This window comes from Peromyscus eremicus, unplaced genomic scaffold (genome assembly GCF_949786415.1).
Source record: "Peromyscus eremicus unplaced genomic scaffold, PerEre_H2_v1 PerEre#2#unplaced_1607, whole genome shotgun sequence".
Classification (NCBI taxonomy): domain Eukaryota; kingdom Metazoa; phylum Chordata; class Mammalia; order Rodentia; family Cricetidae; genus Peromyscus; species Peromyscus eremicus.
Window position 1 is genome coordinate 56,051 of NW_026735842.1, and position 20,411 is coordinate 76,461.

The window sequence follows — 20,411 nt, forward strand, 5'->3', positions numbered from 1 at the left end:
CTGGCCTCGAACTCCTGATTCTACCTCTACCTTCTTGAGTGCTGGCATTGTAGGCATGTGCTACCACACCCAGCATGAGCTATAGTTTTTAAAGTAGATCACATCTTGGACCTTACTACCCCACCACTCCCAATATCTTCCCCAAACTTGAAAGATAAGTCAAAATTCACTCATATTTCTCCACGAAGAGGCCTCTGTCTAGTAATTGCCTCATTCCTCATGGGTCATCCAGTTCCGTGAAGCTACTGTCTTGTCCCAAGGTCTTTGCATATAGTTCTGGAATAGCTACTTCAACACATTCATTTTTTTTCCTTCTCCTTACCACCTACCTGAACACAAATCCTTAGTTCTCAACTCATATTTATCTCTCTTCAGATACTCTTTTCAGTGTTCCCATGGTGTGTGACGTTGTTCTGTCTGCCCTGTGCCCTGTCACAACCCCTTTCATACTGAATAGTAGTAGTAGCAAAATTTGCCTTTACATCCTGCTTTCTATGTGCCAAACATCCTTATGGTTATTGACTCATTTGATCCCTAAAAAGTGCTCTGAGACAGATGCCCAAGTGTCCCTAGCTAAATAGTGAAGGAGTCGGGCTTCAAACCAAGGCAAAGGGGACTTGGAGTTCACAGTCCCAAATATTTTGCATTTCTGCTTCTCCAGGAATTGGTCACTTGCTTCCCCTCCCTTCTGTACTGTAAGTTTACAGAGTACGGTAGCCCTCTTTTTTCGTACTGAATTCTTAGGATCTTGTACAGTACATAGTAAGTACTCACTATGTGCTCATTAGTTTTGGAATTCCTGGCCACTCCCCCAGCTACATGACTGCACATGCCCTGCTCAGTAGCCAAGCAAGGGGCCCTACATCCTACATAATCCATGCACTGCGTGATCGCTCAATTGCATGCTTGGTGTAGCTCCATAAACCCATATTCGAATGTGCAGGGGAATCCATAAAAAGTAGGTCACAGACTCCCCCCGACCTGCTCCCTGCACATATCTTCCATAGGCCTAAGCATATTCTCTTCTGTCCCTCCTTCCCTAATAAACTCTGATAGTGGGTTTTGTCGTGCCTCGTGGCTTTTCACACACAGTAACAACACAGCTTAATAAATAACATTGCGCCGCCACATAAAACGAACAATTAGGTGGAGAGGAATAAAGAGAGCACTTAAGTCTGATCATGTACATCTTTGAAATATTAGTTTCCTCACCTGCCAAACAAAGTGAAGAGTGTCCACCATTAAATTATTGTACGTGTGAATGAGATATACATTATACAGTGCTTGATCTCAGGCAGTACACTTGCTACACAGTATTAAAAGTAACACAGAGCCGGGCGGTGGTGGCACACCTTTAATCCCAGCACTCAGAAGGCAGAGGCAGGTGGATCTTTGTGAGTTCAAGGCCAGCCTTGTCTACAGAGTGAGATCCAGAAAAAGCGCAAAGCTACACAGAGAAACCCTGTCTCGAAAAACCAAAGAGAGAGAGGGAGAGAGGAGAGAGAGAGAAGTAACACAGATGTTTGTTCTGATCCAGAATATGAAACAGGATTACAACTATCCCTAAACAGAAACTGATGGGAAATTTTGACTACTTCATGCTTGTAAGAACTGGTCTCCTGTCTTTCATTTTATGGAGCCCTTGGAGCTCCTGTTAGTGTCTGCATTTGGTAAAATGTGTTCAAATCAACCAAAAGAGGGCACTGTTCTAAAACACCCTACCACTAACAGTTATTTCAACTTTGGGAAGCTGCCCACTGTAGTAACACAGTAAAATAACCACCGCTTCTCCAAGCCAACCACGTTCAACAGTCCCAGACACACATTACCCTTCACGTAAAGTAAAAGGGGGAACTGTTGCTGCAGCGAGAGGACAGCTTTTTATTCTGATCTCAGCAAACTCATTCATTCATGTAGAGTGAGATTCATGTCAGAGGCACAAGGCAGAGTGCAGAGAGGTACCCTGTGCGGGCCGTCCCGAGAGTCAGTCACTGTGTGAAGGGCTGGGTGGAGGTGATAACATGTGGTCAAGCCAGCTCTTCAAAAGGACTCTAAAGGAGAAGTTGGACTCATCGTTTCTAAGCTCTAATACAACCTAACATTTGAAATTGAACAACAGCTTATGGTTTGGGGACAATGTCTGTTGTTAAACCCTGGCATTTCAGTTAAAAAGCCAATTACAGTCATAACTGAATGCCAAGTTCAAGGTTGAATGGAGGCTTAAAACAAAGTGACTTAAATCCATCTAATGTCTGCTTTAGTTTTCACACTTGAGTACTGGTCCTTCTTTTGATAAGTATCATTGGACTTTAGGTGTTTGCCCAAGAGGACACCCCATGAGCAATTTCTTCCATCCATCCCAGACATCCAAATGAAGTGTTGTGTCTGTGGATAAAGAGACAGTTTATGGTCCAATCTGTCACTGTGGTTCAGCAATACATTAAGCTTTAATGATAGCTTTCTCCAAACATAGCAAGAGCATAGTGATGAAACCTTGGATGAGGAGGAGGCAGGGATGTATGCTATTTTTCCTTTAGGCCTTTATTGGCTGGGAAAAGCCCTTTAACATCATGCAGTATTGGGTGAACAGGTATATCAGATAAGTATACACATCAGACATTTACTTATAATCAATCACGAAGAATTTATTTTAGGAGTTAACGAGATGGCTCAGTCAGTGAAGGTGCTTGATGCCAAGCCTGCCTACCTGAGTTTGATCCCAGGCCCCACGTGGTGGAAGGAAAGAACTGACTCCTGCAAGTTGTCCTCTGACCTCCACGTATGCCGTGGCACAAAATAAATAAATGTTTAAGCCGGGCAGTGGTGGCACACGCCTTTAATCCCAGCACTCAGGAGGCAGAGCCAGGCAGATCTCTGTGGGTTCGAGGCCAGCCTGGTCTCCAAAGCAAGTTCCAGGAAAGGTGCAAAGCTACACAGAGAAACCCTGTCTCAAAAAACCAAAAAAAAAAAAAAAAGTTTAAAAAATTCCCGGGGTTGGAGAGAAGACTCTGTGGTAACAGGTGTATATTGCTCTTGCAGAGGATCTGGGTTTGCGTCCTAGCACCAATGCGAAGAGGCTCACAGCCACTTGTAATTCCAGATCCAGGGGTTCTGATACTCCTGGCTTCCTTGTGCACCTGCACTTATGCGCACATAACCCCCCCCCCACACACACACACACACTCAAACAGGCACACACACACACACAAACACACACAGAGTTTAAAATAAAATGAAAGTTTGAAATATTTTAGTTGAAAGCAATTCTTTGGTATATGTATAATTTTATCATTTATCAAAGACCAAAGAAAATTTGCACACTAGTGAGATGGATATACTTGTTTACTTTGGCAGAAAGTATTAAATCTTGGGGCTAGAGAGATGGCTCAGCGGTTAAGAACACTTTTGGCTCTCACATAGGACCCGAGTTTGGTTCCCAGCACCCATATGGTGGCTCAGAATTGCCTGTAACTCCAGCTTCAAGGAACCTGGTACCCTCTTCTGGCCTCTGTGGACACACACACATACACACAGATTTTTTTAAAAAAAAAATGTGGTTTTTGTTTGTTTGTTTATTTGCTTGGTTTTTGAGACAGGGTTTCTCTGTGTAGCACTGAGTATCCTGGAACTCTCTCTGTAGACCAGGCTGGCCTCAAACTCAGAGATCCACCTGCCTCTGCCTCCTGAGTTCTGGGATTAAAGGCATGCACCACGACCACCTCACCAATAATTTTTTTTTTTTCCGAGACAGGGTTTCTCTGTGTAGCTTTGTGCCTTTCCTGGGACTCACTTGGTAGCCCAGGCTGGCCTCGAACTCACAGAGATCCGCCTGGCTCTGCCTCCCGAGTGCTGGGATTAAAGGCGTGCGCCGCCGCCGCTGCTGCCGCCGCCGCCACCAATAAATATTTTTAAAAAGAATTAAATACTGGCTGAATATTTGATACAGATGTAGATCACCTTCAATATTTTTCAGAGTTAACTGATATTTTAACTTTATAGTTGTCACTGCTGAGAGTGTTGCTTCCCATAACTATACAGCACTGAAGGATGTTCAGTGCCATTTCAGAATCATTGGAAATTCTGCCCTAATTGCAAGCCAAAATTCACTTAACAGTGTGAATGTGCAGGTGTGTGTGTGTGTGTGTGTGTGTGTGTGTGTGTGTGTGTATAGAGGCTAGAAGTCATTGTTGAGGGCCTTTCATTTTTCTTTATTCATTATATATGTTATTTACATTTTTTAAATTGTATGTGCATTGGTGTTTTGCCTACATGTTGTGGACTATTCCTTTACATGGTGTGGAGATAATTCACTATGATTGGTTTAATAAAAAAGCTAAATGGCCGATAGCTAGGCAGGATTTTCAAGACAGAGAGAATGCTGGGAAGAAGGGCAGAGTCTCAAGGAATTGCCAGCCAGACATGGAGGACACAGGAAAGCAACATGGGCAGAGTAAAGGTAATAAAGCCATATGGCAGAACGTAAATTAATAGAAATGGGTTATAAGAGCTAGTTAGAAACAAGCCTAAGCTATTGGCTGATCTTTCATAATTAATAAGAAGTCTTTATGTAGTTATTTGGGAGCTGGCAGGCAGGACAGAAAAATCTGCCTACACCTACATGTATGTGTGTATGAGGGTGTCACATCTTGGAGTTATAGACAGTTGTGAGCAGCCATGAGGATGCTGGGATTTGAACCCAGGTGCTCTTAACTATTGAGCCATCTTCCAGCCCTCCCCTCCCCCCAAGGTCTTTCTTAATCTACTTTCTACCTTATTTTTAGAGACAGGGTCTCTTCCTTGATCTAAACCTCAGCAATTCAACCAGACGAGCTGGCCAGCAAGCACCACAGAGCCCTCTGTCTGTGCCCACTAAAGGCGGGGCTGTGGGCATGGCACCTGGTTTCTGTGTGGATAGAAGGGATGAAACCTGGGTCCGCCTGTGAGCATGGCAAGCACTTTGTCAACTGGGCCGTCTCCTTAAATTTAATTTTTTTTTCATTTAGAGATGGGGGCAGTCACTCTTTCCCTATGTAGCTCTAGCCAACTTGGAACTTGCCACACAGACCAGAGGGACATCAAATTTGTAGTGATCTTCCTGTCTGTGCCTCTTGAGTGCTAGGATCATAGGTACTTACAACCATGGTTGGTTCATTGAACTGTACTTCCCTGTGTTATTTGGGAAACTCTTTCAGTTTATAGTCTCTTCTTCTCAGCCCCTCCTTGGGATTAGTGTGTTCACAAGCCTGTGGCTTGAAATTTTTTCCTGGCCTGGAAGGCCAGAATGCCTTCAGTTCTTCCTCTCAGACCACCCATAGCATCCCATGTGCTCTAGCCCACATTCTCCTGAATGACACCTTGTGATCTTATCGGCCTACACCAACCTGTTCTGTGGGATTATAACTGAGGATATGTCCATGGCTCACGTCCTCCATTTTACTGTTAAATGCCTAGTGTACAGAGGCAGCTTTGTACATTTCTGTATGAACAGGTATATATGCTGACTCATTGAGAAACTTAAATCTTTGGTTTTTCAACCTGGACTTGATTACATTTCCAAATCTTTATTTTCTACTCCTTTTGGAGAATGATTCAGAGTTCATCTTTCTCTTTTGATCTTTAATTAAAGAATGAGATTATCAGTTGCTTGAGTACAAATGCCAGTGTGAGCCCTGCGTTCCAGACCGTGTGAGCCTCAAGCAAGTCCTCAGAACTAGAGTAGCACTCTGGGGACAGATCCCACAACTTTGCTTTCTCTGATCAAAAACAGAGACAATAACTAAATTTTTAGATCCTCAGCTCCAGACAACATGAAAGTAGATTGCTACACAAAATAAGAGCCTGAGAAATCAGTAAGTGTAGATTTAGCAGTGACAGAAAGAAAAACTATTTAGCTCAAGCATGCCTACAGAGCCCGGTGGGTGTGTTAGGATAACTCACAGTCCCTTACAGTAAATGTTATAGCACACTCTCACTCTGAGATGGACTGATCTTCAGCAAGGACCCATTCACCTTCAATAATAATCCAAGGTTTGAGTCACTTTCTAGTAAGACAAATCCAGTACTTTTTCTTGTTGGTGTTTGGCCAAGAAGATATGACCTGAATATATGGTATTGAAGTTATGGTATTATAGTATTGGTTGTAACCTTTCTGTTGGGTAATTCCAGTCAGCTGAGGTAGCTCCTCATCCTGCACAGCACTGCTGTTAAGAAGGGTGTTTTAATAAAGCTGGCAACAGTTAAAAATGAGATTATACAAAGCGGCTTTCAGAACATTGTGTTGTGTGCTTGAAATACACTTTAAAAGACAAAGATGATGTTACTCGAGTTTTGTCCTTCTGTCCTGATATTAGCAAATGCTAAACTAGGATATTAGCAAAATGCTGCTTTATTAAGAATTAGCAGAGCTATGGTGTGCACTCAAGATGAGACATATTAAAGGGGTGGTGGGAATAAAAAAAAAGGAGGAAGAGGAGGAGGAGGAGGAGGAAGAGGAAGAAGAAGAAGAAGAAGAAGAAGAAGAAGAAGAAGAAGAAGAAGAAGAAGAAGAAGAAGAGAATCAGAATCAGAATCAGAATCAGCAGAGCAGAGCTGGAGAGATGGTTCAGCTGTTAAGAACATGAAGGCTGCTCTTGCAGAGCACCTGGAGTTCAGTTCCCAGCATTTATGTTAAGTGGCTCATAACCACATGTAACTCCAACGCTGGGGGATCTGACTCTCTCTTCTGGCCTCCAAAGGTACTTGGACATATATGTACACATACATATATTCACATATACATATGCACACATACAAATAAACATTTTTAAATGAAATATAGGAAAATAAGCAGAGCTATGAGATCTTAATTTCTTACTCTGCAGACTCGGATGAAAGAGCAAAGAGTTGATCATTTACACCCTCAGTGTGTCTACTGAGGTTTCAATTTGCAACAGCTCCATTTGTGGTGACTTAATTTGTGATTTGAAATCTTGATAACAATCATGGTTTCCTGTAGGGAGGGAACTGAGAGTTTGGAGGCCAGGAGGCCAAGGAGAGTTGTCCCTATACATCTTTCTATAGTTCTGATAGTTAAACCATGTAAGGTATTAACTATTTTAGGGCAAATAAAATACAGTCAGCATATAAGGGTAAATAAAATACAGTCAGCATATAAGAAGCTAGGTTCCATTTTCTCTTGAAAAGCTACAAAATCTGCTATCAGAGAGTGCTGCTGCTGAGCGGCAGCTGGCATGAAATGTGGTGGGCAGTACCAATACCAATATGGTAGTCCTTGAGGATGTTGCAGTCACACATCTCCAGTCCCGCTGGTGTCCGGAGACAGTAGACACTCATGGGAAAGCCACATCTCAGAGTTACCAGCATTCTCGGGTCAGACACCTTTTTACCCAGAATAGACACATTCTCCATTATTGGCATCATCTCCTGGGTCACAGCATTAAACACATAGAGGGCTGGCTTGTCTTCTTTCTGCAGGGAGAAAAGAGTGGACACTCACTGTCTGAAGGTTGTGTTAGGGACACCCGAGTCTGAGCACCTCCACCTCCTATGACATGTGTGCAAATGGGGGAGATAAAGCCAGTTTTCTTCTGGAATTTTGTCACACTCCTCTTCCTGAGGACATACATGTCCCCACTTTGAGTGACGGGATGAAGATTGCAGGGCTCTAACCCTTGCTCTACAGATCCAGATACGGAAGCCGAGCGCTGACAGTGCGTATCCTGTGCTTACCGAGGAAACGGTGCCCAGAGCACGCCTCACTGTTGTTTAATGTGGAGAGACTGTGGGCTCGAAATCTTTGTCCCTTTTCTGAGATTCACTCTGGAGGTTGGTTCCAAGCAAGAGCATGAGGGACAACGTTCTCACTATTGTGTTCTCTTCCTTGTCTGTGTGGTTTGCCTTTTTATAAAATACACTTCTGTTTACTTTTGCTGTTTAAATAGGGAAATAATAAATGTAGTGGTTTTTTTTTTTTTAAAGTTTCCTTTGTTCCTTTTATTTTAGAGTCCACATAGGAAAGAAAGCAAGTAGAACTGAGACATCCCAAGTGCAGATGGAAAGTTTGAGGGAATGTTAATCCTGGCAGCAACAGTTGAACCAAGCAAGCTCAGGAGGGGAAAGGGGAAGATGAATACCTTTCCTCCAGTCTAGAGAAGTGAAACTGGCCTTACTTCCTCTTCAGTGGTTGTGGGACTGTAACAGTTTTCTTCAGTGGCCTGCTGCTGGCTGGGTACGTGCAAGTGCATGGCACTGCCCCCAGAGTGTCCCCATCATGGAGGCTTTCTTAGAAGTGAAGGCCCAGCTTCCAGGTCGTTCATGCACCCTTCAGCCAATTCAGCCACTTACCACATCTTGCCTGTAGTCATAGGACTTGAGAGATTGGGAGGTAGAGGCAGGAAGATCAGGAGTTCAAGACCAGCCTCATCCACATAGAAAGTTTCTATATAACTGTCTCAAAGGACAAAAACCCAAACCAAAGCTAACTTCTTCTCTGGTTCCTCCTGGATCCTGTTCCTGCTACAAAGTTAGTGTATGTTGAATTCATTCCCCTCTTCCCAGATAGCATTGCCATAATATAAGCAATATATATGTCTCGAAAATTCTTGGAGGAATGATGTTACTCATGCAATATGAGTTTCCAATGTTTTGATGGAGGACCCACTACAGAGACTCAAATTAGTAGACAAGTTCAGTCTTTCTTCTGTTACCCATGAAGGCAGCCTAAGAAGCTGAGATGCTGTCTGTGGCCAGCAGGCTAAGTGTTCTGAGTGTAGATTGTAATAATCTCACTCAATAAGGATACACCTGTTTCCCTTGGGCTCCCTCAGGTAAGCATCTGCCAAACTTATTCCCCAAATATTTATAGGCAGGCAGAAATTACTGTAAAAATGTAATTAAAAGGCAGCGGAGAAGGACTGGAAAGATGGCTCAGTGGTTAAGAGCACTTGCTGCTTTTTTTTTTTAGATTTTTTTTCTTTTTTGTTTACGTATTTATGTATTTATTTATTTATTTTTTTAATGCCGAATGCTGTTTATTGAAGGAGGGAGGAGGTCTTAAATACAGGCTTACAGCACAATGGGAGAACCCCGGAGGGCACAAGTCGATGTTTTATGATCTTGCATCTAAGCTGTTAACGCCCATTATGCAGGATACACAGACAAGGAACTTCCCTTAAGCATTCAGGAGAGTGGAACCCGGCAGGGAATTAGCATAGTGAGGATATCAAGGTCAAGGTCAGCAAGCAAGGCAACAGTTACCCAAAACGGGGCCAGGGCACTTGCTGCTTTTCCAGAGGACCCAAGTTCGGTTCCCAGCATGCACATCAGCATACCTGGCCACTCACAATACTTATAAATCCAGTTCAGGGGCTCTGATGCACCCTTATGGTCTCTGTGGGCACCTGCACATATGTGGTGTGTGTGTACAGACACACAAACACATAAATTTTTCAAAGGTAATAGAGAAGAAAGGAAAATTATAATTTACACAACAGTGGTCTCTTATTTATTTAGACTCCCTGATTTCTCTTTATCCCTCTCTATATTTATCAATAAATGCAAACAGATGACAAATGAATTACAAATAACAATAGGCAAACAAAACCATTGAGGCTTCAGTTAATCTTAACCATTAACCAAGTTGAACTCAACACCAAACTACTATCTATAATGTTAGATAAGTGTGGTTAAAAGCATGCCAGAATATGAATTATCCTATGTTTATAAAGAAAAATTTCTCTAGTCTCACACACATATAGGTAACTCCAGAACAAATCACAACAAGGGGGAGTTAAAAAATAGTTGGCAGCCTTAGATGAAAATCAGAAGTGACAGAAAAAATGCTATCTCTGAAGCTAGGTTCTTAGGTCTCCAAAAACACCTTCAAGTCTGTTCTTTTTTTTTTTTAAGCACTAGAATTTTGTATCAATAAACACAGATGGTATCCTGAGTTCAAGTCCTTTGTAATGTAGGGGAAAATAGTTTCATTGTGCTATTGTAACCACATGTACACCATTTTATAATCTTTGTGTTCAAATGCAATGACATTTGAATTGTAGTTTGAATTGTAATGAGGTGCACAATGGAAGACAGTTCTGTCTCTGATTGTATGGGAAAAGGAGCATATAGATACCTATGGGAGATGCAGAGGTCCTTGTGCTCACAGATCAGCACTAGGAGAACCAGGAATATTAAACGCACAGAGTTGTCCCTTCAGAGGGAGGAACGAACCTGTTTTCCACCCAGAAGGCTGCGAGCGCATGTGGTTGATAGCCTGGTGACCTTTGTGTTATCTGTGTGGCGGAGACCACACTGAATCCTCCCCAGACCATTATCTCAGGCATATCAATCTATAGAACCTATCTTTATGGAAGGTGTCACATGTAGTCAATCTAGAGAACCCATCTTTATGGAAGATATCCCATGTATTTTACCATGTAGTTATGTCTTCAGTTTTTTGTGCTCATGGAATTGAGCTATTTTTCACCAAAAAAAAAAAAAAAAAGAAAGAAATTTTTTTTCACTAAATTGTGCTGTGCTTAAATATGCCTAAACTAAACTACTCAGAGTCACAGTCTCCAAGTTTGAACCAACACCTGCTACTTAGTGGTGCTCAACTGAACTACCCTCTTGTTTCCTGCAGCTGCAGAGATACCTCCCCACCTCCACAGGTGCCAATTAATAGCAACTTGCTAATGAAATGATACAATAGAAAGCATCATAAAACAAAGCATCCCTCTGTAAGATAAGGTATCTGTGCGCCAACAGGATGGCTACGTGGGTAAACACACTTACCACCCACTCTGATGACCTGAGTTCAATACCTGGGACCCACATGATGGGAGGAGAAAACCAAATCCCTCAACTTGTCTTCTGAGCTCTTCATGAACACTATAGCATTCGTATATGTGTGTACCCACATGTGTACACACAAAAATACACATAAGCAAATTTTTTAAAGAGAGGGTGTAAGAGAAGGCATCTCCCTGCCTCCATACATGATATTCCTCCCCAAGCATTATGAATTAAGACAGGTCGTTCAGTTACACCCAAGTATGTCAGATGCTATTAGATAAACAACACCATAAACAAATCATGGCTGGGCACATTTAAGATTAGATTTTTCCCTTTAGAAACAAACAAAAACAAAACAAAACAAAAACACCCAAACCAATATACCATGGTAGAGGACAAACTCAAAATATCTTACTCTTCAGTACAAACAAATATGTCTATTTCAAAATCATAATTCCTTTTTTGTCTTCAAAAAGTAGATGCAAACCCACTGGAAATAATATATGTACATTAGCAATGAGAAGGAAAATGTTCTTATTAGAAACAGACAACACAAATTGAGGTTGATGTAAATCCAAATTCTGGCTCAAAAATTTGCAGACACCAAATAAGCAGAAATCTGTCCCACCTGTTCCATAGTGAACAAAAGGAGAAGTAATGTCTGGTTTTATTAAATGGTATGAATTTCACTTGAGAAATCAAATGAACTTCCTTTTTTTTTTTTTTTTTTTTACAGCAGCTGTCCAGGAAAAGATGTACTTGGAAACTGGGTTAACCAAATTATTTCTGTAACTTTGTTATGGCCTCATGTCTATGACACAGAAAGGTACTCTACAGGTTACCAAAAGAGAAAAGTAAACAAAAATACAAAACCCTTGACCTACAATCTGCCCAGCCTGCAAAATATACTAGGTCATGGTGGCACAGACCTTGTAGGAGTAACCAACCGATGTCTGATTTGACTTAAGGCCCACTCCATGAGATAGAACCTGACACTGCTTGGGTGACCAAGAACCAGAATCTAGATAGCTCAGAAATCTAAGGTTAACCAAATACTTCTGTTCTAAAAAGAAAAAAAAAAAGGCAACAATAAAATAATTCCCAATGATATTCTGCAATACTCATAGATCAGTGCCTTAGTCAGCCATTATCAGAGAAGAGAGGCTTCCTCCTGCAGCAGATGGGAACAAATACAGAGATCTACAGCCAGACAGTATGCACAGTGTGTGTGGGGGGGACCTTGAAACACACAGCTATAAATGAGATGTCACCATCGAATCCCTCCCCTCAGAGCTCAGGGAACCCTGCAGACAGGGAGGCAGAGGAGTTGGGGAGACAGAAAGGATGGAGGACACCAGCAGAACAAGGCCCTCTAGAACAACTGAGCAAAGCTCATATGAACTCACAGAGACCAAGGCAGCATGCACATGGCCTATAAGCATCTTCTCATTAGACAGTGCTTGGAGATTGTAAGGAGTTGATTCCGTGTAGCTGTGTGGTGCCTGAACATAATATAGAAGCCCATATAAAGCTGTGAGGAGAAGCTATGAAGACATGGCAGGGAAGAAGGCTGTAGTGGTGCATTCTTGTAATCCGAACATCTTGAATCCAAAGTTGGAGGCCAGCCTGGGATACATAACAAGACACTCTCAGACAAAGAAAAGAAATATAATTTAGTTTGCTTTAAAAGGACTTTCTGGCCGGTTGTGGTGGAGCACACCAGTAGGATTTGCTGAAGGAGGCGGAGGCAGGAGGATCACGAGTTCGAGGCCAGCCTGGGCTACACATTTAAAAAAAAAAAAAAGGATTTTCTGAGTATTAGAGAAAAAGTTGGAGAAATCATAGTCATTTTAATTTTACTTTTTGGTAGTTAAACATTCTTCAGAAATATAAGGAATACATGAATAATAAATGCTCAGAAAACATTAAAATTATATAAATGGAGTCATGCAGTACTTATCATTTTGTGACATGTCTTTAGTACTTAATATAGGAGAGCATCTTTTAAAACATCTTAGTTGTGTAAGTATATTTAGAGTTAATTCTGAGTATCATAAACATTTTTGCTGCTAAATATAAGAAAATAAGTATCACATTTAAAGGGGATGAGAACTCATGCTTTCAGAAGTAAGAGGAGAGCGTAAAGGACTGTTTCTACCCCAGTATAAACAACGGCTCTTAATTGGGTCACTTGTCCCACTAAAAACTGATTTCAAGTTAGAGATATTGAGCTCAGGAAATCCCAAAGTACATAGTTTTGTATATTTTAGGGTTAGGGTTCTGTAAAGTTCTTAATGAACGCTGAGCCCAGGGTCCCTAGTTACGCACCATAAATTAAGGGCACCCTAAGAATGGTAAAGACATTTCTCCGGCGCATATACTTAGTTCTGATGGCTGCTTTGTCTGAACCTGGATATAGACATTGTCCTGGGGTTTCTATTGTGATAAAACACAATGGCCAAAATCGACTTGGGGAGGAAAGAGTTTGTTTCAGCTTATACTTCCACATCATAGTCCATCACTGAAGGATGTGTGGGCAGGCACTGAAGCAGGGCAGGAGACTGGACTGACGCAGAGGCCATGGAAGAATGCTGTTTACTAGCTTGCTCCCCATGGCTTTCTCTAGCCCAGGTGTGGTACCTCCAACATCAATCATCAATCAAGAACATACCTCACAGGCTTGTCCACAGGACAGTCTGGTAGGGATGTTTTCTCAATTGAGGTTCCCTCTCTGGATAACGCTAGCTTGTGTCAAGCTGACATAAAACTAGCCAGCACAGACACTGCCCAGTCATTCATCCTGTTAGTGAAAATTTCCTCTTTGTCATGCCACTGTCCCTCATCCTTATGACCAGGGAAGTGACCTCATCTGCTTCACTCTGTACAGATATCTCAGAACCATCCCTTAGACTCTGATCTATAGGGAGTCCTGTATGATGTGATGGGGCAGATGGCAAAGGATGAGGCAAGAAAGAGAGATGGAACAGACAGGACAGGGGGAATGCTGTGTCCGTATCTTACTATCCTTCACAGGCATGAAACATGCATGAGACCATGAGTACCAATGGAAGAGAATGCAAGACAAGAAGGGCTGGGGAGTTGGTTCAGTGGTTAAGAGTGTGTACTACTCCTGTAGAGGACTTAGGTTTGGTTCTCAGAACTCATGCCTGGCAGCTCACAACTGTCTCTAACTCTGGCTCTGGGGCAATCCAATGGCTCCAGCCTCTTCTGGTACCTGTACTCATGTGCATGTACACACATACACATGATTAAAAATAAATCTTTGTGGGACTAGAAAGATAACTCAGGGGTTTATAGAAGGTACTGCTCTTACAGCTGGCCTGAGTTTGATTCCCAGAACCCATATCCAGTGGCTCACAGTCACCTGTAACTGTAGTACCAGGGTATCCAACATCCTTTTCCTGGCCTCCTCACTCACCAGCCATGCACTCATACAATAGAATAAAATAAATGAACCTAAATTCTAAAAAAATCCTTAAAAAAAAAAGGAAAGGAAAGGAAGTTCTATTTTATTCTTTTTGGTAGGATTTTGTTATACAGCCTAAGCTGCCCTCAAACTGATGATCCTCTTACCTGAGCCTCAGAAACTCTGGGATTATAGGTATGCATCAACCACATCAGCCTGTGCAAAGCTTTTTCTAAGTTGTGTGATTACTTAGTTGAGCTATCCACCACTTACCTCAAAATGAGAGAGGCATCTCAGGCAAATGTTACTCTGTCATACCTTACCGAAGCATTTGAGAGTTGAGCAGGAAGATATTCCGACATCTGACAGACTCCAACTGTTCCTGAGGGCAGCTCCAGCATACTTCAACTCTAGCTACCACCTGCCTTGTTGGTCTTCAGAAAGAGGACTGTGGAAATCATCCTTAAAGAGCAGTGACCTCTTATGAAAACAGTCTCTGTATTAGCAGACCAGAAATACAATGCTCCCCTCACCCCTTCCTTCCCTTTCTCCTTCCTCTCCCTTCCTCCCTCTCTTCCCTCTGCTTTCTTCCTCCCTCCTTCCCTCCCTTCCCAATGGCCTTATAATTGTTTTAGAACAAAGAAAAGTAAGATTGGGTAGGGTTCTTAACTTGGAACCTATTGTTCCCCAAAAGTTTATAAATAGATTTTAGTTGGGGGGAAAAAACTACACCTTCATTTTAAACTTTTTATTATTTTTATTTTATGTGTGTGAGTGCTTTGCTTATGTATATCTGTGTCCCACATGTGTGCCTGGAGCCCGGGAATGCTAGAAGAGGGCACTGGAGCCCTTGGCAATGGAATTACAGATGGTAGTGAGCTGCCATGTGAGTACTGGGAACTGAACCTAGGTCCTCTGAAAGAATAGCCATTGCTCTTAACCACTGAACCATCTCTCCAGTTTCTACAGCTTTATTTTTGCTAACTCTAAGTGAAATTGAGATTTTTTTCCTTTTTAATTATATTAAATCATCTGTACCTATGGCTTTGTCACCATTTAAAAATCACATTCATTTCCATATCACATTACTGCTGCTACAGGTATTTCAGAATCTTCTGTATGCTTATCACTTACTTGAAAGTATACTAGTTAAGTGCACTTCCAGGACCTGTTAGTTAATGTTAATAAAATCCCATGTCACTGTGTCATCAATGTGATTTTTATTATTTGAAGGTTATATTTAAATTCAATTCACTTCTTTCTTGTTTTCGTGGAGAGAGTCTCTTACTCTGTAGCCTAGGCTGGCCCCAGTCTCTTATCTCTTCTACCCTAGCAGCCAGAGTACTAGGATTATAAGCATCACCATGCCCTCCGTGGTTCTCTTCATATTTTAGGTATTTTATGCATTTAACAACATTCTGAGAGGGAGTTCATCTGCTTTATCAGACTTCAAACAGATCCATGACACATAATGTGTATTATCTCCTGTGCTAGATCTAGATTGCAATAATCTACCCACTACTAACAATCCTCAGGAACTGCTCAATATGGCTGGGTGTGGTGGCATACATCTTTAATCCCAGCTTTTGGGAGGCAGGGGCAGGTACTCTGAGTTTGAGGCCAGCCTAGTCTACAGCCAGAACTACAGAGTGAGACCTCATCTCAAAAAAAAAAAAAGAAAGAAATCACTAATAATAATAAATGAAAATGACCACCTCTAAATTAAATATTTCATGACTGTCTCTTATTCTGGCAGTGTGGTCTTAGGTAAGATGCCCTCCCTAAGCCTCAATTTTGTATTCTCTGAATACAAAATAAAATTGAAGCCACAAGCTCACTACTGTCTTCTCTGTCTCCTAAGTCCTTGGATTTGTCATATCTGCTTGCTCACCAAGCAAGGCATTAGTCAGACAACTGGCACTCTCTTTGCATGTACTGAAGTTAGTGTTGTGTTTTCTCCTTTTGTGAATAATTGCAGTAAGCTATTTGGTACAGGCACAACCCATGAACTCACTAAAGAGAATTGAAACTTGACAATTCCCCCCTCCAGAATTTATTGGCTCAGTTTGTTTTCTTATATAAGATCTCCAAATATACCATATTTTTATCAATATAGCACTCAAATAGTGATATTTTTCAAAGCCTCTTTGTTTCTTGTGTTAAAATTGTACCTAATAGTGTCTCTATCCTATGCATATTTTAGACTGTAAGGCATAATTAAACTCAAATACACTGTAGTGACCCTTGACTAAATACATGCCTTTACCATCTGTTTGATGGCTTCCAGAGTCATGTGCTGAACATCAAATGCCTCAAAAGATCCTTCAAAAGCCACAAAAATCCTCATCATGCAATTCCCTTCTCAGAAACAAGACAAACAAAACCAAACAAAAAATCCTGTTTTCAGAGATAGCTGGAAAAATTTCCAATTCCCAATTAAAGACAAAAATCGATGGCCAGCGGCGGTTGTCACTGTCTGCTCTCCATGGTGATTGGAAGCATGTAGAGGGACACAGCCACAGTATCCCAGCATGGGACAACATGGACCGTGGCTCTGTTGGAGGAAATGTTTCTCTCAGAAGACAGTCACAACAGCCACTTTGTTCTCAGATTACAGAAACCAGGACACCAGACAACGGCTGAGGCAAACGAGAGCAAGCTTCTGACATGTAATGCAAAGATCCTACACACAAGTCACACTTCGGCGAAGTAATCGTCATCCCCTGAGTCTGAAATTTGTATTTACTCGAGGACAGCTGATCCAAGAACCCGTAAGAACACAGCCTTCATTAGGGTGCACTGGCATATGGCGAGGCAAATGGAATTGATTTTGCTGAGTAAGATAGTCCTGAAAGTTCTCTGTGAATATCTGTGTGGAAGCACTCAGTTTCCCTAACAACTTTGTGTACTTGTTCTCTGGCAGTGTGTCTAATTCTGCCATGGGGTACAGAACAATACCCACACACACCAAGAAAACGAGCGTGGCTTTCCCTTCCCATCCTTGCATAATAAAATCTGCTGCATAGCAACACAGTATAATTGATATCTCTTTTAGTCTTTGTGTTACTCAGGACAATCTGCCATTGTGATCTCTTTCTACCCCACTTGACGTCAGTGGGTTTCTTTCTTTTTTCTTTCTTTCCTTCCTCCTTTCTTTCTTTCTATCAAATAGATTCTTTTCTCACATAATACATCCCAACCATACTTTCTCCTTTCTCCACTCCTTCCAACTCCCCCCTGAATGATAAAAAGAAATAAAAAGGAAAGGATATGACAGCTCCTAGGTATGATGGAGAAGAAAGTTTATTGTAGATAAAAGGGAGGGCATAGGCTGGGAGGTGATGGCACATGCCTTTAATCCCAGCACTTGGGAGGCAGAGGCAGGCGGATCTCTGTGAGTTCGAGGCCAGCCTGGGCTACAGAGTGAGTTCCAGGAAAGGGGCAAAGCTACACAGAGAAACCCTATCTTGGGGGGAGGGGGGAGAGCATAGACAGAGACAGGGACATCTGGGAGAGTTCAGAGTGAACATGACCCTGACTGAGCTGGGCCATCTGGGGAGAGGGAGAGGAGAAGGGGGAGGAGACAGAGGAAACCAGGTGTAGCAGCCAAGAGGGCAAAGGTACAAAAGGGGCAGGTAACCAACATGGCTGGACTCTACAGGGAAAAGCCTCTTGAGGAAGGGCAGCCCAGACCCTGGGCTGGAGGGTTTGGGATAAGGGGCAAGGTATGCCAATCATACCCTGTAGGGACTAAGGAATACTGGGAGAACCTGGCAGCCAGATCTGCTTCAATATGTTAAACAGGCACATATCAGCCATTTGTCCCAAGGTTTTAGACTTAACCCCCCCCACCCTCCCTCTCCCCCAGATCCACTCCCATTTTGTTTCCTCTTCAGAAAAGAGCAGGCCTCCAAGAGATGACAGCCAAACAGGGTAAAACAAGACACAATAAGGCAAGCCGAAAGCCCTCATATTGAGGCTGGACAAGGCAACCCAATAGGTGAAAAAGAGTCCCAAGTGTAGGCAAAAGAGTCAGAGACACACTGTCTGTCATTGTTAGGGTTTCTGTTGCTGTGAAAAGACACCATGACCATGGCAGCTCTTACAAAGAAAAACATGTAATTGGGGTGGATCACGTACAGTTCAGAGGTTTAGTCCATTACTGTCATGTCAGGAAGCAAGGCAGCATGCAGGCAGACATGGCGCTAAAGAAGGAGCTGAAGAGTCCTTACATCTCGATTCATAGGCAACAGGAAGTGGTCTGTCTTATTGTGTGTGGCGTGAGCATATATGAGACTTCAAAGCCCACCTCCACTGTGACACATTTCCTCCAACAAGGCCACACCTACTCCAACAAAGCCACGCCCCATAATAGTGCCTCTCACTTTGAGGACCATTTTCTTTCAAACCATCAAAGAGTCCCACAAAAACACCAAGTCATAACATATACACAGAGGACCTGGTGCAGACCTGTGTAGGCTCTGTGCTTGCCACTTCAGTCTCTGTGAGCCCATATGAGCCCTGCTTAGTTGACTCAGTGGGCCATGTTCTCCTGGTATCCTCCATCCCCTCTGACCCCTACAATCTTTCCTCCTCCTCTTCTGTGGTTTCCTGATCTCTGAGGGGAAGGATCCAATAGAAACCTCCAGTTTAGACTCTCTCTCTGCATAATGTCTGCTGTGGGTCTCTGCACCAGCTCCCATCTGCTTCTGAGGAAGCCTCTGATGACAGCAGGACCGGGCACTCTTCTATGAGTATAGTAGAATATCATTAGAAATCATTTCTTTTCTTTTTTTTTTTTTGCCAGTTATGTTTGGTTCTACCCTAGGTCTCAAGGCGAACCAATCTGGTGCCCTCAGAGTCCAGAAGAGGGCATAAAATACCCTGAGACTGGAGTTACAGACAGTTGTGAGCTGCCATGTGGATGCTGGAAGTTGAACTCAGGTCCTCTGGAAGAGCAACCAATGCTTTTAAGTGCTGAGCCATCTCTCCAGCCCCTTATCCTGTGTTTTGAGAATTAAATTTTGAAAGGAATGTAACTTCTTGTCAGTATTCTTTGTGTATTCATATTATTCTTTTATGATTTAGTTTTATTTATTTGTTTTTTTAAAGTAACATATTGGCCGGTATAAATAGTCAAATCTCTGTGAGTTTGAGGCCAGCCTGATCTACATAGTAAGTTCCAGAACAGCCAGGGCTATTTAGAGAGAACCTATCTCAAAAAAAAAAAAAAAAAAAAGAAAGAAAAAAATAACTTATTAATTGTTATTTTAAGTGGAAAAACAACCATGCAGATTTGTGCAATTAACACCTAGATACATTGTTATAAATATAGTAAGCCTTTGCAAAAGGCCAGCAGAGAATAAGGGATTTTTTTCCCCTCAAATAAAGAAGTAACTGAAAAACCAAAATGTAATTCCTTGAATTTGCTGCTGGGCAAAGAGAAAAGCAGGAGAGGGTCCAATATATCAGCATTTCCACCTACAGCAGGAATGGTGATGAAGAAGTGCACTCAAGGGATGGGGCATTTGCCGATGAGGTAGTGAGTTCAGCTTTCAGCACCTACCTGGTGGCTCACACCCATCCATAGCTCCAGATTGGGGGGTGTGACTGATCCACAGGGTGTACTTACGTGAATACAGGCGAAATATTCATACACATATAGTAAAAATAAATAAATAACAAGAGAAGTTGATTCAGAATAGTGTACCGATTTTCTCAAGTGTTGCTGCTTCTAAAGTTTGAAAAACGATTGTGCACATAATGCTGTAGTTCAGCAGTACCAATAAGACTTTCCTTGACCACAGAGTCTTCTCACCTATTATTTTATTATAATTTTTCATTTTCACTGAAGGTACTGTGGCTTCTGAAGCTAACTGTAATGAGGCAAATTCTCTTTTTTATCTATTTGAAATTTTTCTAAATGGAAGGAGAGCTGTGGTCATGCAAGACTAATAAATTTCACATGTTGGAGTCAGATTGATGGGTTTGAATAATGTGTATAATTAGAGAGGGCAGTCATGCATCGATAAAATGTGATCGCATCAAAACTCAAGAAATTGCATTATTTGCCCTAGATTACACAGGCATTATTTGGCTCAGACTCAAAGCCCTCTTTCTCGTATCACAATGGCTCTCGTGAATCATTTGGATTCAGAGCTCAGGCTGGAATTTAGAACCCAATTCCAAGATG

At 42.1% G+C, this 20,411-nt stretch overlaps 1 protein-coding gene across 1 annotated transcript; it reads right to left on the bottom strand.

The window, feature by feature from the left end:
* Positions 1–2,257: 2,257 nt before the first annotated feature.
* On the bottom strand, positions 2,258–16,601 carry Ankub1 (ankyrin repeat and ubiquitin domain containing 1). The gene is given in 4 exon segments (XM_059253097.1): positions 2,258–2,385; positions 7,251–7,467; positions 14,537–14,680; positions 16,479–16,601. Coding segments are annotated over 4 exon segments (579 nt in total). The 5' UTR covers positions 16,569–16,601.
* Between the last annotated feature and the right edge of the window lie 3,810 nt (positions 16,602–20,411).